The 27504-nt window shown below is 39.3% G+C and overlaps 1 protein-coding gene across 4 annotated transcripts in view; it reads left to right on the top strand.

Moving 5' to 3' along the window:
* The window catches only part of LOC115255941 (octopamine receptor beta-2R), a 430285-nt gene extending 403494 nt beyond the window's left edge, over positions 1–26791 (top strand). For 3 of the 4 annotated variants that reach the window (XM_062847013.1, XM_062847012.1, XM_062847014.1), the window contains exons 3-7: positions 1548–1646; positions 2078–2176; positions 13867–13988; positions 15116–15587; positions 15654–17984. In XM_062847013.1, the coding sequence (XP_062702997.1) occupies positions 1548–1646; positions 2078–2176; positions 13867–13988; positions 15116–15587; positions 15654–15975 (1114 nt within the window). In that variant the 3' untranslated portion in view covers positions 15976–17984. The other variant, XR_009996558.1, reaches the window with a different exon arrangement.
* Positions 26792–27504: the final 713 nt, after the last annotated feature.

The following is a 27504-nucleotide window of genomic DNA, read 5'->3' as shown; positions in this document are numbered from 1 at the left end:
TCTTATCATTTTGGTATTCGAGAAGTAAACATGAGTTATCATTTTTGTTATGTTGGCTCTTAATTCAACCTAAATGATAACAAACTCAATTATCAAACGAATGATAACCAGGTAACAGAACTTGTTATAATTTTGTTATCTGCCTTTGCTCGGGCACTTCTCTTTGTCCCACATAATTCATTGGATACTCCTCACAATTTCACTCCAAGTTCTCAATCGTCACTGCAAATTTTACCCTGCTCATTCTATTCACTTCATTGATTACTCCTTGATAGTCCTTACTCCTAATTGCTAAGATCTAACTTTTTATTCCTTATCACTTATTCGATTCGACTTCTCTGAAAATTTTACCTTACAAACTTGTCCTAAACTCAGTGCTAGTGCAGTGAGTGTCATCACTGGCTGTGAAGTAACAATCCTTACTTACCCTCAAGCTTGTTGTCCTCATTTACTTGGAGCCAAGCAATCCAGATAGGGGCAAATGATAAGCGATCGTTCATTAATTGTATATGGGAAAATAAGCTAAAAGAGGGGAGAGGGTGTTGAATATCGACATTTCTCAACCGCCCACCCCCCTCCCCCTTCCGTAATGTTTTTTTTTTTGTATGAAACCCCGAAACTTTGTGTATTGACCGTAACACTCGGCCACTACTCCCCCTCCCCCTAGAGCGATACGTAATTTGAACGACGCCAAAGAAGATCAACTCTCGCATAAAAAAATACTACATATGTACAAATTTGGTTTGGTTCTTTACGGACATAGGACATGGGCTATGGAAATGCGAAGAGAACCTGCAAGCACTTTGAGTTTCACAATGAAGAGTGTTCAGGACGATCTTCGGCAGCGTGCAGGAGAACAGTATGTGGCGGCGAAGGATAAACCATCCAGAAGGTAACCAACCCTGAAAAGATGAGGTGGTCAGTAAAGAACGTTTCTAAAGTTGGGCGCAAGTTCCAGCGAAATAAAATGTGTGATCTACAATGGTTGACACAGTTCTATCTGTAGATCTGGTACTGAATAAATTATATGACTGAACTTTTTGTGAACTTTACATTTGAAATTGTATACATAGATAATAATTTTAAAGGCATTCATATTCCGCATACTTATTATTAGAATACATGTAAACGTCCCTTGAAATTTAACGGCAATTTCGAGATAGTCCAACAAAACTCCATAGATCATCTATGGATCCATGAAGAAAAAATGTAATATACCTTCCTCTATTTCCGTGGGGCATATCATTCTCATGCTATGCCAGATACCAGATATAAATCCACTCATATTCATTCCCTGGGAGTTCACACAAATCGAATCAGTCCGGCCCGTAATCGAATTCTGCTTCGTTATATCTTCATTGTGCAAAAGATGTATCTACTGTACAGAGCATAAAAAGCATGAACCAGCAAACTGCAAGCTGCACCGCAACAACAAACGGATTACATCCGACAATTTTCCGATCACCAGCTTGCAGGATTTCATTAATTAAATGCGAGTTATTCACTAATCCCTATCTTTTTCTCCCCTTTCTCTTTTCTTTCCACAGAGTTATAACAAATTATTTTGTGGTATCGTTGGCCATGGCAGACATCATGGTCGCGATGATGGCCATGACATTTAATTTCAGTGTACAAATTACGGGAAGGTAAGTGCACAACAGGATGCAACATCCGTCCGTTCGGTCCGGTCCCGGTCCCTGTTTGCGTGTGTAATCAAATGAATGTCACATGCCGGGGCGGCGCACAGAAATTCCGCTGACACAACTCTTTGAAGTCGGTCAGTGAGTTTGAGATTCAATTTCTGACTTTTTTCTCTGTTTTCCCATTTTTTTGCTTCTCTGTTGCTGACAACATGTGCATCTCGTCACTCGGGGAATCCTCGACGCACGGCGACGTCGACGACGACGAACTCCCGTGACATCCATCTCTCCTGCTGTATTGGCGTAATGAAATTCGAATCCCACGCGGCTGCTTTTCGCCATATTCGGGTTGACGGTCGAAAAAATAAAAACAACGACGACGACTCCACGGATGATGATGGACTGGCTGACGAACTGCGGATTGACTGGGCGCGCAGTTGGAAATTTGGATCCTTCATGTGTGACGTGTGGAACAGTTTGGATGTGTACTTTTCGACCGCCAGCATACTGCATCTGTGCTGTATTTCGGTGGATAGGTAAGGCTGGTATTTCCATATTTCAAGGGGCAATGAATGATCAATATCTAACAGTTACTAAAATTTGAATAGCCGAAACAAAACTACACGGTGTTCAATAAGTTCGGATACACAGTAAAATTGAATTTATTTCCCATCTGTAATTCAGATTTTCAAAGTGAATGTATTAATTGAAAGCTCACATAATACTGATCAAATACAGTATATGTTTTGAAACAAACTGTCCTTTATCCTTTTGTAATAATTGCAAATGTGTCACAAGATTCTTTCAGTCGGCACGCACGTCTGTCATTGGTATTTCGTCTAGTTTTTTGTTGAGTAATGGTGTTAAGTTAAATCAAATTAGGTTGTTGTCCTCAGCATTAGTGGTAGCAACTATGGCCATACGAAATAATCTATAAAATTCAGATTTGGAGAAGTACGGACTCATTTTATTTTGATCTTTAAAATTGCTAAAATTGCCGCTGTACCTGTTTTAATGATTTTTGTTTTGTCAAAAAGCAAGGCTGTGTTATATCTCAGTTTAATCTATCATTATCTTTTCCAAAACTTGATTATATCCCTATTGTGGCAAATTTGAACCAAAATTGGCTTTATATAATGTATTTATGCCTTTTTCATAGATTTAAGCACATTTTGACTAAACTTGCAAATTTATCACCATATGATCACTGAAATAGCAGTGTAAAGCTTTTGTCTATTAATTTAGTTATTCTAATTTAGTATAGTGAGATGTAAACTCAAAAGTCAACGTTTTAGACTTCTGTAGCTTGAGCAACTTATCGAAAATTATTCCAGCGTGCCGGAACTAACAAACTTTAGATACATCTAAGGCTTATAAAAAAAAGTAGAAAAAGATTTTATTCAAAACCATATGCTATATTTGATCAGTGTTATATGACCTTTCAACAAATACATTTACTTTGAAAATCTGAATTACAGATGTGAAATTAATTCAAGTTATATGGTGTATTCGAACTTATTGAACACCCTGTAGATGAATTGGAATAGAATTTAATTAAAAAACATAAATATTCGTAAATCCCATTGGATTGTGCCTCTCTGTCAGTCTGCTACACTAAATTCTGTTTTTACGCGATGGATGCGTTCGTGCAAAAAAAGATCGTGTAAAAAAAAGTTCGCGTAACTTCGAGAAATCGCGCAAAAAAAATCCAAAGGAAATTTTTTTACGCGATTTGCCCTCCGCAAATAATCAAAATCGCGTAAAAAAAAGTCGCGTAACTTCGAGAAAATCGCGTAAAAAAAGTCGTGCAAAATAAAATCGCGTAAAAAAAAGTCGTGTAAAAAAAGAATTCAGTGTATTTGAATGCAGTTAGGTCATCTGTAATACGCCCACTATATATTCTAAACTGTTCTATATCAACAAAAGATACATCTTCGAATGAGTGTAATCAGTTTCGTACCTTTTAATTCCGCCCTATGTTGCTTATCCTTTGACAGATACGCGTATTTCGACTACCACTTGTAATCTTCCTCAGTGTCAGTTATCCAATATCCATTATCCAATAATATCCATGAGTGGATAACTGACACTGAGGAAGATTACAAGTGGTAGTCGAAATACGCGTATCTGTCAAAGGATAACAAAAATAGGGCGGAATTAAAAGGTACGAAACTGATAACACTCATTCGAAGAGGGTATTTTGCTTAGAGGGTTCGAAAAGTCGGTACAAAAAAAGATACATTTTTGTTTGTAGAAGAATGATCTATAGATAATAATGAACTTAAGGTGACTCCCTATATCACTCCTATATCAGCACTTCTTTTTCGATTCTTATTTCTAACAATCATCGAGCGCAACAGTAGTGGCGTTGCCTTTTACATTTGAGCATGAGCATGAGCAGCATGATTGACCGCCCGCGGTTGCTCCTCTGTTATTGCAAGGACAACTGCATTTACACAAAGAACCTACAGATGATGCTTGGGATTAGCTTTCTCTTCATTGTGTAAATGCTGGAATCCCAATACTTTTCAATAAGCAATACCAGCGCCGGCCGCGTCCGAATGCAGGTCAATTGAGGATAGGGAAGGAAGTGATGACGTGATTCTCGCTTAGGCCAATAACCGAGGAATTCTCTGCGTTACTACGAGAAATCACTAGGAGTTTGGACAGGGGAAATGGAGATGTGTTGAGGATTTCGTCGTGATAAACGAATGTAATGTTTTGATTCGCGATTAATAATGCGCTCGCGAAGAAATACCCTTCTAAGCCTTGGATGACGAACGCGATCTATTGTGCCTCAAAACTCACTCTACATAAGTATTCATTCGCAACTAAGGAGAACACAAAGCTAAACACCGACGCATCTGTAGTTTTCATTTCCGCGCGAGACAATGCTGAACGCGATCGATTCACAAGTATTAACAAAATAACACGTGATAAATAAATCAGACAGATCTTACCGCATTGTTCGCCGTCTATCTTTTACCGACCCTCTCTTTTTCCAGAAATTCGTGCAACCTTTAACTCTTAGAACCTCTTTTACTGAACGTAAAAACTTGATTAGGAGTAAATGCCGTTACTTGAAGTAACGGACTAATCAAAGTGTGCCTCAAATATAAAAATTAGACTAAACAGACAAAACTTAATCTAACAAAAATATCTACGGTAATTGCACAAATATTATCTTAATTTGATACAGTAAACAATAGTATGAAACGAGCTCACCCATTCATGTGCCTCCATTTATCTCTCCATCGCTGGTTGTCCTGGTTTCTTGTACTCGAACGAGGCTAAAAATCAAAACTCAAAAAAACCACTAAATGCATCCACGGTAACGCGTCGAGTTCGAGCCCGAAATATTTTGCTTCCACCGGAGAAGCAAGCGACTGGAATGGAACAAGACACACTCGCGCCGATCGAACAATTTTTCGGTTCTGAATCGAGCTCAGGCCCGAAAGATTTTGCTTCCACCGGAGAAGCACGCGGCTGGAACTGAACAAGAAACACTCGCGCCGATCGAACGATTTTTCGGTACTGCATTGGGCTCGAGCCCGAAAGATTTTGCTTCCACCGGAGAAGCACGCGGCTGGAACTGAACAAGAAACACTCGCGCCGATCGAACGATTTTTCGGTTCTAATTTCTGTAACCTTTCCTTTTTACGATTAACCTTACGTGGTTCAGTAGTGGCGTTGCCTTTTACATTTGTTCTATAAACAAACAAACAAAAAAGCACCTCTTTGTCTCGCTTTCACCAATGTAAACATTTCAAGATTATTAATCATTTTAAAGCAATTCAAGCAGTAGTCTACTTTTTTTGCTAAATAACAATGAAACATGTCTCAATATTACGAAAAACACCGAATTTTATGTGTAATAAGCAAAAAAAGATCGAATACTCTTAGTATTCTCTTCCGCTGTTAATGTTTGCAAGCAGCAGCAGTATTGGCGGACAGTGCGGAGGAGATTTCACAAATAAAAATTATTTGCTTTTATTACTATTATATGTGATTCAAAGTACAACAACAATCATTCGAAGAATAGTTTTCGATTTTACGTCGTATAATCGATAAATTTGAGTTGACCATTTCATTGATTTTAATTGATTTTATTGATGAATTGGCCCGCAAGATCGACATCACTGCGTTCAATGATCGATGATTGTACGCCGGACGGCACCGTCGCGTCGCGCTGCTGCCGTCGTCGTTGTACTGTGGTGGGTGGTAAACATTCAGGGGCGTTTAATTTCGTTTCAATGATACACTTTCATGCAACATTTGAATGAGTCACTTTATCTGTTTGACACACTATTCGAGTCTTTCTTTTCGATTCGGAAAACGTTCTCATTCATCGTAGCACTCGGTAGCCTCTCTTCGGGGTGGCGTTGCTTGTGTTTCACTCGGCAGAGCAGTAATGCCTCACTCTTGCGCGTTAGTCTCTCAATGGTTACGGGCGCCGGTTAATTGGATTTAAGCGTTCGAACTTGTGTTGCTTTTTCATAAAACATAATGATTATTCTATTGGCGTGCATTAATATTTGAAAAATTGTTTTAAATAGTGTTTTTAGCACATTGAAATGTTTCAATGACCCACAATTGAAACGAAAATCCAAAGTGTTTCACTTCAATTTTCAAACACACTTGTTTCAGTAGCAATAATGAACGAGCGTGTTGCAGTGTGAGTTATGAAGCATCGCAGCAGTCCCGTCGCATGGGAAACGATTTGCTACAGCTTTCGCGCGTCATGTTTTCCTTTCGAAATTGCACGTCCCTGTAAACATTGCCATCGAACTCTTGGTGCGGTTGAGACAAATTTGAATAGTTTTCAAGTTTGAGTGAAAATATTTCTTTGTGGTATAGATAGTACGAAAGAGAATTTTAATTGGAATAGTGTGTTCTATATTTCTTTTCAAAATATTTTGCGTGAAGTGGAGAATTTTACAGAAAAGGTAAGCGTCGATTTTCTTACGTAAATGTATTAGTGCAATACTGTGTAAAGTTGAATTTGGATGATGATTCTGAAGAAGCCATTTTGTGATGACACAAGAAAAGGCCTTAACTGCAGAACATTTAAAGCCTTAAACCAAGCCTTAAACCCCCTTCCTCTTAATCGTATTTGCTTCTTCTCAACTGAGTATTCTTTCAACACTTCCACAGTGATTAATTTATAAGGGTATGCGGTATACCGAAAAGTTTCGCCAAATACAACTCGAAACGAAATTCCGCGGAATTCAGCTAGGCGAAATTTATGATTTCGAATTTCGTTTCGTTTCGCTAAATTCTAAAAATTTCGACTCAAAAAATAGATTTTGACAAAATCAAACGGAATTCCGCGGAATGTCTTATAAATTTCGAAAACAAATAGTGTAGTGTAAATGTCCATATCATAACCCCAAACGGTTCTGGAACTACGTCAACTCGAAGCGAAAACAAAACGATGGTGTACTTACCTTACCGATCAGGCTAAGGCCAGGGTGGGCTCTGCTGTACATAGTAGCCGCCTCCATTCCACTCGGTCCATGGCTGTTTGTCTCCAGTTCCGCATTCTGCGTAGGGTCCGCAGATCGTCCTCCAAACGATGGTGTACCTGCAACGATATTTTCCAACGATGATGTAGCTTCAAGTGCTTCAGAGAAGTGCAACCTTTTTGCTAAGCATTTTACCAGCGTTTTCAACGAGGAATGCGCAACACCCGACGATGCTACAGTAGCTGCTTCGGCTGTTCCTGAAAGTTTTTGCGACATCGATGTGCCGTTCGTGACGGATGAAATGCTGCGCAAAGCCGTGAAGAGGCTGAAAACATCCACCGCTCCTGGACCCGATAGAATCCCCGCTATTGTTTTGAAGAGTTGTATTGATGTCCTCGCTGTTCCCCTGTGCAGAATTTTCAATCTGTCGCTGCAGCAGAAGAAATTTCCTGAGCAGTGGAAAAAATCCTTCATGTTTCCAGTGTACAAAAATGGCGATAAGAGGGATGTACGAAACTACCGTGGAATTACGTCATTATGCGCTGGCTCAAAATTATTTGAGACTATTATCAATGATTGCCTTTTTGCCCAAACAAAAATGTATATTTCCACTACCAGCATGGATTTTATCCTGGCAGGTCAGTAACGACCAACCTGCTCTCTTTTAATTCTAACTGCATCAACCATTTGGAAGACGGAAAACAGGTAGATGCAATTTATACTGATTTGAAGGCAGCCTTCGACAAAATCGATCATGGCATTCTCTTGTGCAAGTTGGCAAAATTGGGTGCCTCGACCGCTACTGTAAGTTGGCTAAAATCTTACTTATGTGGTAGGAGACTTTGCGTCAAGATTGGATCATATACCTCCTTTTGGTTCACGAACTCCTCGGGCGTACCACAAGGAAGTAACCTCGGGCCTCTTCTCTTCGCACTCTATTTCAACGACGTTGCTGCTTTGCTGGGTGTTGGCTGTAGGCTTATTTACGCCGATGACCTTAAGATCTACGTTGTCGTCGAAAGCCCGGCGGATTGCGTCAGATTGCAGAGTTTGCTAGACATATTTGCTAAATGGTGTGAGGAAAACCGCATGACACTTAGCATTAGCAAATGTCAAGTAATAACATTCCATCGCTCCGCGGCTCCTGTCCACATGGATTATAAAATCGGCGACACTAGTATTCAGCGCGTCAATCAAGTGAAAGACTTGGGTATACTGCTTGACACCAAACTAACATTCAACGACCACCGCGCAGAGATCATCGATCGCGCCAATCGGCAGTTAGGCTTCATTATGAGGACGACCAAAGATTTCACCGATATCCACTGCCTCAAATCGCTGTACTGCTCGCTGGTTCGTTCAATCATAGAAACGTCTTCAGTTGTCTGGAGTCCATACCAAGCAAATTGGATCGATAGGTTCGAACGGATTCAGAAACGTTTTGTACGTTACGCCCTACGATTACTACCTTGGCGGGACCGCGCTAATCTCCCGCCCTACGTTGAGCGCTGCGGCTTGGTAGGCTTCGACACTCTGGAGCGTCGTCGGACTATCCAACAAGCAGTGACTGTTGCAAAAATCCTGAACTGCGATATAGATTGTCCAAACCTTCTGGCACAGTTGCCGTTAATCGCTCCTACACGTATTCAACGTTGGACACTTGACCGGATGCTTGCGACGCCGTTTCACCGTTCACAATTTGGCTTTTATGAACCGATTTCCGCCATGGTGAGAGCCTTCAACGACGTGGCTAACTTATTCGAATTTGGAGTTTCTTCAGCAGAGTTTCGGAGCAGAATTATTGCTTCAGCACGTCCGGCAGTCGCTAGTTAGATTAGTACACATTCATTAAGACGTAAGTCAGATGGATTAAAATAAAATAATAATAATAATAATGAGTACCAAGATACCTCTTACGCGTACTTATTACCTCGTTTAGAATGCCTTCAGGATTTCCTCATAAATTTATGCCATTTCTTCAGTACTTCCTCCTCCCAGAAGCTCCCGTGGAATTGATCCTTGAATTTCTTCAGATATTCTTCCTGGGATTCCTCCATGATTCCTCAAGAGATTCCCCCAGAAATTCCTCCAGAAACTCGCCCAGGATTACTCCGGGTTCTCCTGTATGGATTCCTCTAACAACTCCTACAGGGATTCGACCGGGCCTTCCTCCAGGAACTCATCTAGAGATACTTCTAAGAATTCTTCTAGGGACACCTCAAAAAATTCCCCCAAGGACTTCTCTAGAGATCCCCCAAGGCATATCTCCCAGATTTTTTCGCAGGGATTCCTTCAGGAAATCCTCTAGAGGTTCCTCAAGGTATTTCTCTAGAGATGTCTCCAAGAATTCCTACACGCATGCCTTCAGGAATTTCACTAGGGTTTCTCCAGGGGTTCCCTTAGGCATTCCTTGACGAATTCCTCTAGGAATTGCTCTAGGAATGTCTTTAGGAATGCCTCCAGCAATTTTTCCAGCAGTTCATCCAGGGATTTCCATACGGATTCCTCCAGGATTTCAATCAGGGACTCCTTCAGAACTGCCTTTAAACATTCCACCAGGCATTATGAAAAGTATTCCTCCAGGAATTCCTTCAGAAATTTCCCCATGAATTCCTCCAGGAGTTTATCCAGGAATTTTTTCTTAAATTCCTCCATAAGTTCTTTCAGAAATTTATTCAGGGATTCCTTCAGGATTTTTTCCAGAGATCCCTCTGGGAATTGTTCCAGGGCTTCCTCCAGGAATTGAAAGATTCCTTCAGGAAATTCTCTGGGAATTCCTCTAGGAATTTCTTCAGAAATTTCTCCACGGATTCCTCTTAGGATTCTTCTTGATATTTCTCCAGGAAATCTTCAGATTTTTTTTAATTTCTATTTATTTGTGAATTTTAACTTAAGCTAATTCTTCCCAAAAATCTTCAGAGGATTCCTCCAGAAATTCCTCCAAGAATTCCTCCCGGGATTCCTCCAGAAGTTTCTCTCGGAATTTCTCCAGGGATTCCTCCCAGAATTCCTTTAGAGATTCCTCCAGGAATTCATTCAGGGATTTCTCCAGGAATTTGATCCAGGCATTTTCCTTAGATTCCTCCAGAAATTGTTCAGGGATTCTTCTAGGGATTTTTCCAAGAATTCCCCAAGAAATTCTATGAAGAATTTCTCCAGAAATTTCTCTAAGGATTCCTCCAGGAATTCCTTAAGATGTTTCTTTAGAAATTTCTCCAAGGATTCCTTACAAATTTCCTCTAGGAAATACTCCAGGAACTTATCCAGGGATTCCTTCAGGATTCCTTTCAATATTTGCTACAGGAATTTATCCAGGAACTTCTTCAAGGAGTCCTCCAGGAATATCTCCTAGAATTCATCCAGGGATTTGCCCAGGGTTTCCTCCAAGAATTCCTTTAGGAATTCTTAACGGATTCATCCTGGGATCCCTCCATAGATTTCCCAAGGGATTGGGTCTGCTCCGGGAATTCTACCAGAGGTCTCTCACAGAATTCCTGGAGAGATTCCAAAAGGAATTCTTTTAGAAATTTATTCAGGGATTGCCCGAAGTATTCGTTCAGGAATGTATTCAAGGATGCCTCCAGGGAATTCTCAAATTATTTCTTCAAAAATTCCTCCAGGGATTACTCCATGAATGCCTCAAGCGATTTTCCTCGGAATTTCTCCAGCGATTCCACCAAGAAATTGTTCATTAAGGAATAGTTCCACGGAATTTCTCCAAGAGATCCTTCAGGAATTCCTCCAGGGATTCCACCAGGAATTTATCCTGAGATTCCTGAAAAAAAAATGCTTCAGGGATTCCTCTAAGAATTATTCAGGGATTTTCCCAAGAATTCCCCCAGGAATTCTTCTAAGATTTTCTCAAGAAAAATCTCCAAGGATCCCTCCAGGAACTCATCCAGGGTTTGCTACAGGAGTTTGTCCAGGAATTTCTTCAGCGAGTTCTTCTGGAACTCCTCCAGGGATTCTTCCTGGGTTACCTTCAAGAATTCTTGCTGGAATTCCTTCACGAACTTATCCAAGAATTCTCCAGAGATTTCACTAGAAATTCATCTAGGGATTGCTCCAGGCATTTGTCCAGGAATTTGTCCAAGCATGCCTTCAGGAAATCCTCAAATTATCCCTAATAAGTTCCTCCAGGGATTCCTCTGTGAATACCTCTAGCGATTTCTACAGGAATTCCCACAGTCGAAAGCAACCATTACCATTTCCTCCAGGTATGTATTCAAAAATACCTCCAGGAATTTCTCTAGTGACTCCGCCAGGAATTTGTCCAGAATTTCCTCCAGTATTTCCTCCAGCGATTCCTCCAGGAGTTGCTTCAAGGGATTACTCCAGGAATTCCTCCTGGGATTTCTCCAGAAAAATCTTCTAGAAATTCGTCCTGAAACTCTTACAGCAATTCGTCCAGAAATTTGTTCATGAACTTTTTCAGGGATTCGTCAAGCGATTTTATCAGAAACTTCTTAAGAGATTGCTCCCATAATTTCTCTAAGGATTCCTTCAAGAACTCATGCAGGGATTCCTTCATGTATACTTTTAGAAATTCCTCCAGGGATTCCTACGTATATCTTCAGGAATTCCCCACGTGTTTCTCCTGGGAGTTCTTTTAGGGATTGCTATGGGAAGTCCTGTGGTGATTCCTCCAGAAATTCCTCTCGGGAACTTTTCAAAAATTCATTCAGGGGTGCGGTCAGAAATTTCAGAAATCCGTCCCTCTTTTTTTCCAGGGATTTCCCAAGATTTTTGATTTCTAGAGAAATTCTTCCAGCGATTTGTATTGAAATTCTTTAAAATAATTTTAGAGGGATTCTGGAGCCAGGAAATTGTCCAAGAAGCGATCCAAGAATGCTGGTGGTTTGAGGGGATGGCCTGGCCCCCCAACACCCCCAGGCTCTCCATCTAGCTTCGCCAATGGTGAAGAACCATAGTCGAGTCCGTCCTGAAGTAAACTGGTGCTGCTGGTATCTTGAAGGCGGCCAATACTTTCTGGAACAGCTGCGTCGACAGTCACGCTGCACATAATTCCAGTCGGGTGACGGGATGAAGGCTAGATAGTGGAGCAACCTTGGACTTCACCTTTAGCAGCTGGATATGCAAGGAAAACTCTGTTTTAGATTCCAAGAGAAGACGGGGCGATCATATCTTTTCAGGGATCAAATCTTCTCAATTTCGCCTTCTCAAAGTTCGAATCTTAATGGGGAAATTCGTGTGAGGTAACTTGGCCGTGTAATGCAATTTGGTGGGGAATGTATTGAGGGCCCATTTGGCCAAAGTGATGGACGCGATAGTATTCAGCAAGACCATGAGGGTGACAGTTTCCATTCCCAGATGGCCCAAAAACCTGTTGTGATGGAAACTTCGAGATAGAATATCTTCGTGTTTGCCTCGGCACTAGTGCATCGGGAAAGTTATACCAAGAAGAAGAAAAGATAGATTTTGAGCAGACTTTTGCGCCGTTTCCTCCTTTACACCAAAAATCCTCGACGTCTACATTTTCCATTTTCATCCATCTACGCTAACAACGCATTTATTCGATGGGAACTCCCACCGTGTTCATACTTAACAAACCTAATTAGCAGCCGAACGTACGTCGCCCGTCGCTCAGACGGAGAAACTATGACACTCGCTGCCGAACAAGCGCCAATTTGTTTTATAGGTACTTCCCAAGTAACGATGAATGCTGAACAGTGAGAGTATTAGTTGAACACTGACTGGTTAATGGTGCCTATGGCTGAAAACAATGACAGCTGAACATTAGTCTGAAGTATGGCTTGTTAAACCCCCTTTAATCAGCAATACAAAAATGGCTGAATATTAAGTTGAAAAGAATATTCTCCATCTGCGTAACCAGCTTTAAACCCTAAACCAGCCTACACAATTATTCATGTGTTGTTTAGCCTTTAATCAAATAATTTTTGACAGCTGACCCGAGCAAGTTTTCGTAGTGTCCACATCGCATCTCCAGCCTCAACGCAGACTCAGTTCAACTGGTGTATTTGATTATTCAGACACAACAAGTGATGCCCTCGTTTTCGAGGGTCTTTATACAATTGTGTGTGATGTGAATGCTAAGGTCAGTGACTATAAATGAGGAGATCCGAGTTCCATTCCCAGTTTTTCACATGAATTAACTTATACATTCCAATACATACAGAAGAGTCTGGGAAATAAAGACGCGAATAATAAAATTAAGCTTACGAAAATGTTTTTTTTTTATTTTTAATCCTAATAAATAAATTTCATTGATTATTGATTAAGCACATATCAAGCCTTAAATCAGCCTTTCAAAGAACCTCCAATCAGCCAAAGGTTGAATAAAGTCACCAAAATTAGATGTTTAGGAGTTGATTAAAGGATTGTACCTCTTGTGCCCAGCTCTTGTTCAAATGAAGGCTTCTTTAAAATAATTAGCCTGAAATTGTTAGCTGAGTTATAAACGACACAACTCACTCAAATAAAGTACGCCATATGAATATGTATGTAAGGCATGGAACAAAAATTCATGCAGTCAAAGCTTCGTGTTTTATCGTGTGTTTCATGACGAAAATACTTTCGCAGCTGTTGGATGTTGTTGATCTGGCTGAAACTAGAGTTTGTTTAGATGGGTGGCCTTTGTCATTAGAATTCAGGATCACTGCGAAATTGTACAGCTCTAGTATACCTCCCACTATTTTGTTGAATTTTAATTCACTTTATCCAATGTAATCAACTTTATCAATAATTTATCAATGGGAATATAATTTATTCTGTCGTTTCAGGTATTATGCGATAGTAAAACCACTTAAGTATCCCATAAACATGACGAAACGAGTCGTGGCCATAATGTTACTCAATACCTGGATATCACCAGCACTGTTGTCATTCGTGCCGATCTTCGCCGGTAAGTAGAAGTGAGATGGAAATGCTGACTGGGATTATTCGGGAAAAACAATCATGTGTTCTGACTCAGACAAACAGAAATCGCGTAAGACCGGCGGTTCTACTTTACTTCTCAAGCATGTTCCTCCAGGATTCATAAATTTCCTTTTCGGCATTTAGAAAATGTTCAGTGATGTAATTTATTATTTATTCCTGGAGCGTTTACTGCTTCCTTAAATCACATTCCCCGTTCAAAACCTGTTCGGTGTTTATGCCACGTGACATAACTCAACGCTCTGTTGTACCAATTGACCTTTGTCGTCGTTGACATCGTCAACGACGACCAAGTTTACGCCTGCTTCCACTTCATAATGACATCCTGGCACGAACGTCCACCACACGGCCCTCGAATCGGCAGCTGACCACAAGTTGTCCCTTTTGACCATGACCGCGCGACATGCACGCGTCCTTCCAAACTAACTAATCCACCTATGATGAAGTGGGACCCTGGATGTTTGAGACAAATCGTGACTAGATTGACGACATGAGACTAGGATCTCTTCTCAGAGTCTTGGATGGAAGGTTTATCTTTCAAAATATTTTAATCCTTTTCTCAGCCTTCCAAAAGATAAAGCATTCCTTAAAAACCAAGGCTTTCTACTGAATTTCGGCTCGACAGCTGAGAAATCTAGGACACGCAAAGAACCCCCTCTGGGCGCTACGGCATTGGGGGTTGTGCCGTAGGTTCGGCGGGTGCCATGCCTTTGCATGACTGGAAGCACTTTGGATTGTGATTTTCGCGCTCCCTACCACGCGATGTTTATTAATAAGTCTCCGACAAGGGGCGGTTCATCAATATACCAACTGGCACTGGGTGCTGCTGTTGCGACACCAAAAACCAACAACAACGACAGTGGAGAACGTAAAAGGGCGTTTTATGGCCATCAGTCCGCTGGCTGTTGTCGTTGCTCTGCTTAATTTAATTAATGCAGAGTTATGGTGTTTCAGGGTGACCTGCGCGGATTCTTTTGTTTTGTGTGGGAAAATCAAATGTGAAAAAATGACAACGTTGTCCTGAATAAAGCATGTTTCTATGTAATAATGCACAAGACAGTAAATAAATCTAATCTAATCGTTTCCATCCTGCAGGTTGGTACACCACCGACAAGCACAAGGAGGACGTGCTGAATAACCCGGACAACTGTTTGTTCATCGTGAACAAACCGTACGCCGTCATCTCCAGTTCGATTTCGTTCTTCATCCCCTGCACGATCATGGTGTTCACCTACTTCCAGATATTCCGCGAGGCCAACCGGCAGGAGAAACAGTTGGCCATGCGCCAAGGGACTGCCATGCTGATGCACCAGCACAACGCCGGTGGAGGAGGAGGCGGCGGTGGCGGTGGTGGAGGGGGATCCGGTAGTGCCGGAGGTCGAACCAATGGCGAAGCCCTCAGCGGATCCGGCTCGTCCCGGACGCTCACCATGCACGAGGTGGACGCCGAACAGACGCCCACCAAGGATCGACATCTGATCAAAATGAAACGAGAACATAAGGCTGCACGGACGCTCGGAATCATCATGGGGACCTTCATCCTCTGCTGGCTTCCGTTTTTTCTATGGTTACCGACGAGCCCCAACCCATCAGACGAAATCCCCCTTAAACTCACTCGCCGCTCTCATTTTAGGTACATCATCACGTCGCTCTGCGACGAGTGTCCCAATCCGGACATCGTGGTGGTCCTAGTCTTCTGGGTCGGCTACTTCAACTCGACGTTGAACCCGCTGATCTACGCCTACTTCAACCGGGACTTCCGGGAAGCGTTCCGGAACACGCTGGACTGCATGTTCTGCGCGTGGTGGCGCCGGGAAACGTCCCCGCTGGACATCAACGTGCGGAGGTCCAGCCTGCGGTACGACTGCCGGGCGCGGAGCGTCTACTCGGAGAACTACCTCCGGTCGACGACGCAGAACGACCGGCTCAACAGTGAAATCGGCGAGAGTCTCTAATGTCTTCTGCCAGCATCGTCCGGGACGTCTCGGGACACCATCATCGGCACCGCAACGCATCCAAGCCATTCGCCGCGACAGGAGTGCAGTGCGGTTTAAAGAGGGGTGCTGTTGCGCAGGGTTGGTGCGGTGGAGACGTCTTCGGATCGGTGAGGGCCAAGGCTGAAAAATACCAAAAAGTAGATCAATACACGAAACTAGGGTAAGGTTATTTATTTTTTAATAGTGGTATTAGTGGTAGAAGCGTACGGGTGAGTGCGGTAGTCGGAAGCAGTGCTGCCAGTTAAGATAGGTGCGTATCAGTTGTGACACATTCAAATTGGATAATAATAGGTGAACTAGATGGCAGCACTGGTTACCCAGAGTGGGTGAGTTAAGCGAGTGAGCAGTTTCAAACACTGGTAGTGATAGCCAACATTAGGAACGTAATAGATATAAATGTAGGTAAAATGAGACATTCAATTACGATGCCAGGAAAAATGTACTTCGATTCGAAGAAATGAGGAACGATTGACTTTGCTCGAGTAGGTTTTAAGCAAGGGAATAATGCAGATTTCATCAATGTTGATGTCCATGCCGGGAACCTACAATCACAAACTTCGTTCTGATGTTTTTAGCCCTGGGCTAGTTGAACTCGGGACCCACGCTTTACTTCCCTTCCGAAGGACGAACTTACATTTTGCGAGTTTGTCGGGAGTGGGATTCGATCCCAGGACCTCGGCGTTATAGTCAAGTGCTCTAACCATCACACCAGGTCCGCTCCTCCGGTTCTAACAATGTTTGCCTCACTAACTTTTGTTTTCCTTTATTTCGGACGCTGCTTATAAATCAGATCAGCTCGGATGGTGAGTGTGGTGATTTTTGATCGACCCAGTATTTACCCATGAAAAATTCCTAAAGAGGCCCCAGTGTTTTCAACAGTACACGCCTCATTATCTTGTGCGCCGAATTTAGAAGGATAATTTCTTTGTAACTATCCCTCTCTAATTGTGGAAACGGACGACTAATTGTCAAAATTATCCCTCTACAATTGGTGATTTTATTTCGGTGTCCGGCCATTTGGCCGAACGCCATTTGGCCGAATGCCATCTGGCCGAATGGGTCGTTTGGCCGAATTATGATCAAAAGAATTCAGAGGAAATTTTTGTCAGTCTATCTCCCATTAGGATCATCGCAAATATTTCCTTCTTTTAATCATGGGCTATTCTTTCTAGTTTTGACATTTTGGGATTAATTGGCGTTGAAAATGTCAAAATTTTATCATTTTTTTCCTTCTTTGAGTCATAGGCTGTTCTTTCGAGTCATATTGATGCGAAGATCAGTGACATGGTCACTTAAGTTCATCGTTCATTTTTCGGCCAAACGGCATTCGGCCAAATGGCATTCGGCCAAATGACTCTTTCGGACAAATGGCGTTCGGCCAAATGACCCGGAACCTTTTATTTCATCTGACGTTTTGGCCCTTGGTTTAGGCCTTCTTCAGGGAGGTACCCCTATAATCTCCCTGAAGAAGGCCCACACCAAGGACCGAAACGTCGGATGAAATAAAATCACCTCGCTCATAATTTATCCTAATCGAAAAGCCATGTAGAAGATAGAATTTTGTACATTCAAAAGTTTACCATTTTTCAAAATGTGTTTGCTCCTCATATTGTAAGAAAAATACTCATTTTGATATACTTATTTCACCCTCCTGCAAATTGGTTTCGCATATATGATTTTTTGATCTATTTTATACCTGCATGCCTCCATATATGTAGTAAAAGATCTGCTTTATCGTATTGAAAAAAATATAAAAACATCATATGGCCTACGTGATCTTTTTCAATTTTCACGCTCTTATTAACGAGCAAAAGCTACCATTGTAAGTTTTTTTTGCGCCAGTAAATGCAAAAAATCTCTGTGTGGGTCTTCTTCAAGAGCTTCCCTCATGAATTTTTCTAAAACTTCCTGGAAAAAATCGTCCTGAGCTTCCTTATGAACTTATTATAGTTTTTTTTTAATTTCCTCCATTTTTTCAGAAATCCCTCTCGGATTTTTCCTAAATATTCAGGTGAGTCATTTTTTTAAGGATTTCTACAAAGATTCCTCCGTAAATATCTTCCTCTTGAGATTTTTTTTCGAAGATTTCTCTAGAATTTCGAATTTCACTCATGTATTCTTTTACAGTTATCTAAAAAAAAATCATGAGATCCATTCGGAAAAAAATCTTCAGGCATCTTTTTAGAAAAGTCTTCTATGAATTTTTTCACCAATTTATCCTGTGATGCTCTCAAACATTCGTCCAATTTCCTCAGAGATGCGGCTGTATAATTCTTCAGCAGTTTTGCAACGGCTTCCGACCGAAGATCCTTGAGATTCCTCTAGATTTTTAGGTTTTTTTTTAAAGAAATTTTCCTGAATTTTCAAAGAACTCTTCTCAAAATTAGTTCAGATCAGAGACTGTTCCAGAAGGCCATTTGGATATTCAGACATATAATACAAATACTTAAGAGATACAAACAGTCAGGAATGCTTCTAGCAGAATTTCTGAAAATCTTCAAAAACTGCCTTCTAATATTTGGAATTTTCTTCGAAGAATTCCTTTAGAATATTCCCCAAGAATTCCTTCTCAGACATTTTTCAATCTTCCAAAGTTTTTTTTTAATTTAATTCATGGATTGCTTTAGAAACTCTCCAAGGATTTCTTAAACAATCCACTAGGAAAAAAAATTACACAGATTCTAATTAAGAAAATGTATGGATTAACTCAGAACTCCAACGTAAATTTTCTTTAGATACTTTCTCAAAGTATTCCTTCAAAGAAATCTTCAATATGATTTGCAAATTTACCCAGGCAGGCAGGCTCAGTGGCGTAGCAAGGGGGGGGCGGAGGGTGCGGTCCGCACCGGGCCCCCGAATTCAGGGGGCCTCCAAATCAGGGAAGGTTTCTTACACTAGTTTGAATAAAGTTCTTTAAATAGCGAAAGTTTCCTATACGTATATGTTCAATACTTTGCAGGTCTGCTGATAGTTATGAAGGGGCCCCTTCGTAATTATCAAGGGTTTTTGGAATGGGACACACAGATGGCTTATTTGAAATCCACTTATTAACAATTGTGGATAACACCATTTATTCAAGAAGTTTAGTTAATTTACTTTCAACTAGTTTGATAATTACTCTTTGTACCTACAGGGGCCTCGAAATTACAGGAAAAAATATGTTTGAAATCAAAATTGATTTTCACGAAATTCAGTACCGATATGGAAGTAAAATCCATGAGAATTGTGTAAACCTCCCTTATAAACAGGACCAAACACAGGACTTTTGACTTAGATTGAATTTAGCAGCTGAAATTCAGGGGCCCCATTTATGAAAATTACAAGTTACATGTAATGTTACGTCAAAACCGTAATACTAATAGTTTGTCGATTTTTTGCTGCCTGCTCAGCGTATTCCAAGTATTCCTTGAAGGGTTTCTGCGTGAATTACTCCGGGCAAGGTAAATTCACCTTGCCTACGGGATATGTTTAACGATTTATCTAACAGTTACTTCAAAGATGTCTACAAAAAATCTCTAAGAATTACTTCAGAACTTTATTTAGAGATTGCTTCAGAAATTCTTCCAAGCATTGATTTAAGAATATTTACAATGATTCCTTAAGGATCACTTCAAAGCATTTCTTCGTGATTTTTTTTCAGAAATTTTTCAAGGAATCCTTCAGGAATTCTTTTGAGTTTTTTAGGAATTTCTTCAAGCATTCCTTTAGGAATACCTCTTCGGATTCCTTGATAAAGTCCTTCAAGGATTATGTCAAGAAGTCCTCCAACGAGTCCTTTAGATGAATCTTAAGGAATTTCTCTATGGATTCTTTTAGAGATTTCTCCAAGAAGGAATCTTGCTGGAGCTCCCCATGGAAATTTTTTTGATGAATTTCTGAGATTATGCTTGGAGCCATACCTGAATGGATCCTTGGGTGGTTTTCTATCGGAATTTTGAAAGAATTTCTAAAGGAGACCTTGAAGAATCTTATTTATAAGATGTATTCAGGAATAATCATTGGGTTGCTTGTGGAGGTATCTTCGATAAGATTTTTGAAGATTTTTCAGTGCTATGCAGTAGTACAAGAAGTGCTAGAAGTATTATGAGAAATTGCTTAAAAGATTCCTGAAGAAATCTTTAAACCAAAGGGATTTTTGGTAGAATAAATTATGAAATGCCTAGATTTTCTCTCAAAGAAATCAATGGCTGAAACCCCAAAATATTCAACTCGAAATATTTGATTCAATAAAACAATCTTCAAAAGATTTCTTATAGACTTCCGTGCATAAATTTCTGTAAGACCCCCGAGCAATTTTTTGCAAGAATCTTTTGGAGATGAATGTGTTCATCCTTGTAAGATTACACTAGTTTACAGCATTTTTGAACTCGGTAAGCTGATGATCGTTTTTGGTGTAGAATCATGCCCTGAGTTCGAAAACGCGAAGGAAAAAAATTACAGTAGAGCGGAAATTTTTTCGACTTTCCATACAAGGTTGATGATTTGAAATCGATTTTTGTTCTATTTTTAAGCAAAGTCGCTCACTTCAAACATCTCATTCTCCGTAATCAATGCTCCAATTGAGCTGAAATTTTTACTGTAACTTGCCTACATATGATATGTCAAATAAACGTCAAGAAAGAATTTTTAAGCTGTTTTTTTCTTATTGAAAAAAATACATTTCATCAAAATTTTTTGGGAATTTTGCTAAAATTTAAGAAGATCGTCCCTAAAACCCGCCAATATCTTGAATTTCATCAATCTGACGCAAAACCTGTATTCAGATGATCGAATGGTATTGTATTCAGCTTTTAATTAATGGAAAAAGATTTAAAATTGGTTGAACAAAACGCAATATATTTGAATTTTAGTAAATTACATATTTTGAAAAGTTGCAAAACTCGATATTGAGCTAAAACTCAAAAACTGTTCTACTTAAAATTTTTTGAAGGTCGGTTTCGAAATCAGCACTAAATAGTGCTTCAAAAATTTTGGTCGTTGACAGAAGTTCACGACTTTCGTTTTATTTTGTAAACTTGTGTTATCTGAATTAAAATTTGAAAATCTGAGAAATCCCTAAAGGAGAAAAAGAATAAATCCTTACTGGAATTACTTGAAGGATTCTTTAACGAATTGTATACGAGGATATGAAAAAAGTTGCGCAAGGAATCTGTGAATCATTTCCTACATAAATTATTGGAAGGATTTCTGAAGAACTAAAGAAATGCTTAAACTAATTTGTAAGAATTCATTGAAAGGACATCAAGAAAACAATGCAAAAAGAACCCTTTAAGAAATTTCTTTGAAAAATAGTCTTGAAATAATTTCTAAAGAATTCCTCTGGGAAAGCGCTTACGCCTAAGAGACTCTTTATGGAATTTTTGCGAATACATGTTACTAAAGAAATTCCTACAGAAACGCTTGGAGGAGTTTCCGAAGCAATCGATGTAGCAACTTTCGAAGAAAATCTTGAAGGAATTTGAAAAGAAGTTCTTGAAGAAATTCCTAGATGAATCGTAAAATATATCCAAAAAGAAGTTCCTCATTTGACACAAATGCTTGATGAAATCGTTAGAAAAATTTCTTAGAAGTTTCGCCAAGGAAATCGGGACGAAATAGGTGTTATCGCTAAAGAGATCTTAAAAGGTATCAATAGAAACATTCCAGACGAAAACCTTGAAAGAATACTTAAAGGATTCATTCAAGGAATTCCAGTAGGAATTTCTGTTAGAACTCTTGAAACAATTATAACATTTTTTTATTTGAATGTCAGAAGTATTTCTTCGGAAATTTCTTTTGGATATTTTACAGTGATTACTTTGGAAATTCAACAATTCTGTAAGGAATATCTTTAAAAATTTATTTGGAAATCCTTTCGGTAGTTACTTTGAAAATTTCCTTCGGAAATTTCTTAAGCATTTTTTTTAAATTTCATTATATTTGAAAATTTTCTTTGACAATTCTTGTGGAAATTGTCACAGCTAATTTAAAATTGAGTTCGCAATTCCTTTGATAGTTTTTTTCCAAGGAACTCCGTCAGAAGATGATGATGAACCTGGGCTTGATAGTGTAATACCTGTAAGTAAAAAGAAAATCGGGTTAAGTACTGTTCCTTTCAGTTCCACTAAGAAATTGCATCCTTTGACAGATACGTATTTTGACCTCAACTGTAAGGTCGTCTTCAGTGTTGCGTACTTGTCAAGATACGTCACCTTGTCGAGTCAAGTGCACTACACTGAAGACGACCTTACAGTTGAGGTCGAAATACGTATCTGTCAAAGGATGCAATTTCTTAGTGAAACTGAAAGGAACAGTATCAGGTATCAGGTATCAGAAGGCCGGCTCCAGAGGCACGTTATCCTCCATTTGGGACATTTGTGCCATCGCCATACATATAAGCCTATTTCATCATTTACCTGAGGGAGAATGGGACAAGGGATGGAATAGGATTAGGAAAGGGAAAGGTGATGAAATAGGAAGGGGTACCCTAGAAGAGGGAATGAACGCATAAGCGCAATGGGAGCTCATAGCCCATACCACAATGGGTTTATTCAGTGCCCTGAAAAGGACGCTGTAAAACGCATAAGCGTAAAGAGAGCCTATAGCTCAATGGAGGTAGCTTGTGACGTCATGCGACTTTCAATACGACATTGAAAGGCACGTCATCCAAAGCATCCTCAATATTGACCAGTCCAAATTCCTGTGTGGTAGCGGTTTGTGTTCAGATTTCCCGTGTTAATCTATCTGTAAGAACTTTGTAAACATCTTTTGTTCTCACGTATATGGATAGGCTTGCATTAGGTTTCGTGAGACATTTTTTGGACAACTCAATTCAAGAAATTACCGCAAAACCTGCGTTTGAGCGAGTACTTTCTTGAAAACATATACAACTTTTTGTAAAAGAGTCACTGTGGACATCCCAAATTGGGACGCATGTGAGTTCACATGAGTAGGTACGTCAGCCAGACGAACATCACTGATGTGAAAAGCGACAATGCGTTTCAATCTGAAACTCATTCCATCTTTATTCAACGCAAGCACCCTTTCGGGATAAAACTACAGAGTAATTTCACGCCATGAAAATACCCCATAGAAAACTACAAGAGTTCAAAACATGTTTGAAATACTCAAATCCCTCTGCAGAAAATAGGACAAAACCCCATTTGCTCCTGGAGATTTGAATTAAGCAGAGCTTTTTAGGGCCCACTAAGTCGATTATATAGCTATAATTCTCAAGCGGAAGCTGACGAATTTCGCACCAACTCGTCTTCGGGGTTGGCAGCACCCCCTCAGAATGTTATGAAATTTTGTAGGTTTCAAGACTTTACCTTTTCAAGCAACTTTGCATATTTTGTTTTTTCAAAATTAACCTGGACTAACATTTAAAAAGAGTCAAAGTTTTCTAACCGTTTTTTTTTCACAAAAAAATAACTCGAATATGATAAGATGTACAAAAAAGTGATGTATGGGGGACATTTAGAGAATTGTACAAGCTTTCATGAAAAAATATTTTAAAAATTTTAAATACATTTTTACACGTTAAAAAATATATTTTTAAAATTAAAAGTCAATTTACAGAAAATGCCCACTTTTTTATGTTTTGAAATTTTTTTCCAAGAAAGTCAATATTGTTGCCTAACTTTCCTCCATACATCACAAGATGGGCACTTTTAAGGAAAAAAAGTTTTTTTTAACAAAAACTTTTTCATGTTAGTTTTTTTAGCGTGTTGCGCATTAGCCGTTTTTTTACAAAAAATATAACTCGAATATGATAAGTTGTACAAAAAAGTGATGTATGGGGGACTTTTAGGGAATTGTCCAAGCTTTCAAGAAAACATATTTAAAAAATATAAAAAAAATGTTTTACACGCTAAAAAATATCTTTTCAAAATTAAAAGTCAATTTACAGAAAAAGCCCACTTTTTTATGTTTTGAATTTTTTTTCCAAGATAGACAATATAGTTGCCTAACTTTCCTCCATACATCACAAGATGGGCATTTTTAAGAAAAAATTTTTTTCTAAAAAAACTTTTTCATTTTATTTTTTTTTGCGTGTTGTGCATTAACTCGTACAGTAATGTATCCAGAATCCTAATGACAATCCATTAAAACTTAATGGGCTCAACTACTTTTTTAATATCTTAACGTGCTTGACATTGAATACGTGCTTGATATTGGAAAGGGCTCAAGACAAATTTGCTTTTAGGGTTTTATATCAATGAAAACGCTTGTGTATTGATGAAATATGTACATATGTATATGTGTATTCAATTATTTTCTTTTCTACAATATATACATCCTTCTTTTATACATTCTATTGTAACGTTTTTTGAATATTAGATCTTTAGTCTATTTGAAACAAAGTAAACTTTTTTGGATTATTTTTTGAATTCGAAAACTTCTTCGCTTCAATTTGATTTTCTGAAATTGGCACAAATGAATGAAATTTTTGTGTACCAGGTATTGTTTTTACGTGACTGTATGTGTATAGTTCTTCAAGTTCATCCGTCATTTTTGCATATTGTTCATTTGAAATAAAGCAGAAATTCAATTTTGTTATATGTATATCTGACTGTTTAATTGCCCAGTCATACAGTTCTCGAGGAGTTGTGATTGTGTTTCCATAATCTCGAGCAAGACTTGCTCGTTTTGCCATTCGCTTGAGAGTACCTCCAACAGCGTCACATGGACCTTTGCCATGTGAAGTTGCGAAGAAGTGCCATTCTGCTTCCAATCCATAATTGGACCGAAAACTGCACAAACTGGCAAAATTTTTTTTGTTCTTATAATGAGCTGCTGCTCCATCTGACATGAAAGTAATTTTTGAGAAATCAATCGATTGTTTAATGAAATCCAGCAGTTTTGATATAAATAACTGAACTGCTGTTGTATCGTGTGTAAGTACTTCAGATATTATTATAAAGCTCAAGTTTTCCAACTTATTTTCTTTTCTGTAGTACACTTCAAACGGGTGAATGGTAGCTTGAGAATTATTCCAATGGTAACCTTGAGCTGAATTTTGAATGATAAATGAATAATTTTCTGAAAAGTCACAAATTGTTAATACTTCACCCTGTTTAAGAGATTCTTTTTTATCCCGCAAAAATGAGGATTGTTCTTTATAAATGAAATCATGAGTTATAAGCTTATCAACTTTTTCTACAAAATACGGAACAAACTCGTCTATAGTCTTAGTAATAGTTTCCAAATTACATCGATCAGTGGTTAGCCATTGTGGAAATAAAACCGATTCTTTATCATTCGCTTCTAATAATGATGTTAGTTCACTGGTTCTAGGCACACAATAATACAATTTCAGCAAACAGAATGCTGTTTTAAGCATTCAGATATCAAAACAAGCTGAGAAACAAGTTCTATTCCAGTTGGGATGTAACGCCAAGAAAAAGAAGGCACCCAATCAAACAAAGTTGTAATGCCCATTGAGTGTTATTAAATGGGTATAAGGATTCTTGATACATCCTGTACGAGTTAATGCGCAACACGCTAAAAAAAATAACATGAAAAAGTTTTTGTTAGAAAAACTTTTTTTCCTTAAAAGTGCCCGTCTTGTGATGTATGGAGGAAAGTTAGGCAACAATATTGACTTTCTTGGAAAAAAATTTCAAAACATAAAAAAGTGGGCATTTTCTGTAAATTGACTTTTAATTTTAAAAATATATTTTTTAGCGTGTAAAAATGTATTTTGAATTTTTAAAATATTTTTTCATGAAAGCTTGGACAATTCTCTAAATGTCCCCCATACAGCACTTTTCTATAGGTCTTGTCATTTTTGAGTTACATCGATTTTAAAAAATTCTTCGAAAAAAAGTTAGGCCCTCTTCAAATGTTACTCTTGAAAATTTTCGAAAATTTAAGTATGCAAAGTTGCTTATAAAAACCTAGTATTTATGCCCACCAAGTCTCATTCGATTCTGAGAGGGTGTTGCCAACCACTGGTCGAGTTGGCGCGAAATTCGTCAGCTAGAGATTCGTAACCATACAAAAGAATGGTTTATCCGAAGATATTTTGAACTCGAACAGATCAGAGTTCCATTCAGGAATACCTCTTGCAGTCCGCACAGACCACAGAGGACAAGCTTCTTTCAAAGCAATAGTTATGGTACACCACAATAAAGGGCGTTATAGGTACAAAACCACAATGAAACTCTCTTGGAGTAGCAATGGAAGCGAGTTATCCCCAAAATGTGGTCGCAACCAATTAGTACAGGTTTCCTAGTTCGTTGAGCAGGGACGCCTGAATACGCAAATTTTGCGAAGGAACACTCAAAAGTGCAAAGAAGGTCAAATGGAGACTCCTCATCTGACACATGCCAATCAGTCAACTCATGACAAATTCTGCTCATGCAGAGATTGGTTAGGTGCAATTCTATGTTAAGTTATCCATGAACTGTACTACCTAAGTAAACCATCAAACTGAAGCATCTCCAATTAATGTTTGAGCTACTTCAGATGATGTAATCATCGTAACAATACTGCCAAATATCAACGAAAAAATGCTGAATACAAGAGCTTGCTTGAAGGCATCCATAAGGAAAGGTTGAAACATACTGTTAACGTTATTCTAAGATATAGCATGCTCGAGGCACGACACTTCATTTATAATGAAAGAAGCAAAACTGGGTTCACAAGGTAATCTATACAGAAGTTACCCTACGAAAATGAACTTTTTGAAGTAGAGCCACTTGGGCCACGCACGCTTTTAACGGTGAAAATTGATCTGAGGTTTCCTAGCCGTAGCCACTACCCAAACTAGACTGGATTACACTCTTCACAATCACAGCACCAAAAGGAAACATCAACGACAAACCAAATCGGTGTCAATTGATAAAACGCCAATGGCGAAAACGCATTAAGCGAAACCATATAGGTAGTAATGTAAGCTTATTTACAACATTTGAATAATCCCGCCCTTATTTAGCCTCAAATTTGAGACTTAAGAAGGGCAACTGATTATCTCGGAGAAACACAAGGTCCACTGCACTATTGCTCCGGTTAGCGCACTAAGGGCGTAATACTGTGGAGGACGCCCCAATTCTCCACAGGCTCCGTTTGTGGTTAGGTTTTTATTAGACCCCCCTAACCATTCATTCCTTGGCACGGTAAGCATAAAGCCGCATAACACCATGAATTTGGGGTCACCTGTTTAGTGGACTCTTACCTCTGGATCAGGCGGTCCGTAGTGTTATTCTTAGCCAATTGAGACAACCGCTACCGACACTACACAGCTATCTAGGCTGATCGGGAATAGAAGTTAACATTGATGGCTAACTTCCGAACGAGCCCGAACAGCCTGAGGAACTCCGTCAGAAGATGATGATGAACCTGGGCTTGATAGTGTAATACCTGTAAGTAAAAAGAAAATCGGGTTAAGTACTGTTCCTTTCAGTTCCACTAAGAAATTGCATCCTTTGACAGATACGTATTTTGACCTCAACTGTAAGGTCGTCTTCAGTGTTGCGTACTTGTCAAGATACAGGGGATGGCCAA

This window comes from Aedes albopictus, chromosome 1 (genome assembly GCF_035046485.1).
Source record: "Aedes albopictus strain Foshan chromosome 1, AalbF5, whole genome shotgun sequence".
NCBI classification, from domain to species: Eukaryota; Metazoa; Arthropoda; class Insecta; order Diptera; family Culicidae; genus Aedes; species Aedes albopictus.
This window is presented reverse-complemented; position numbering and strand designations above follow the sequence as displayed.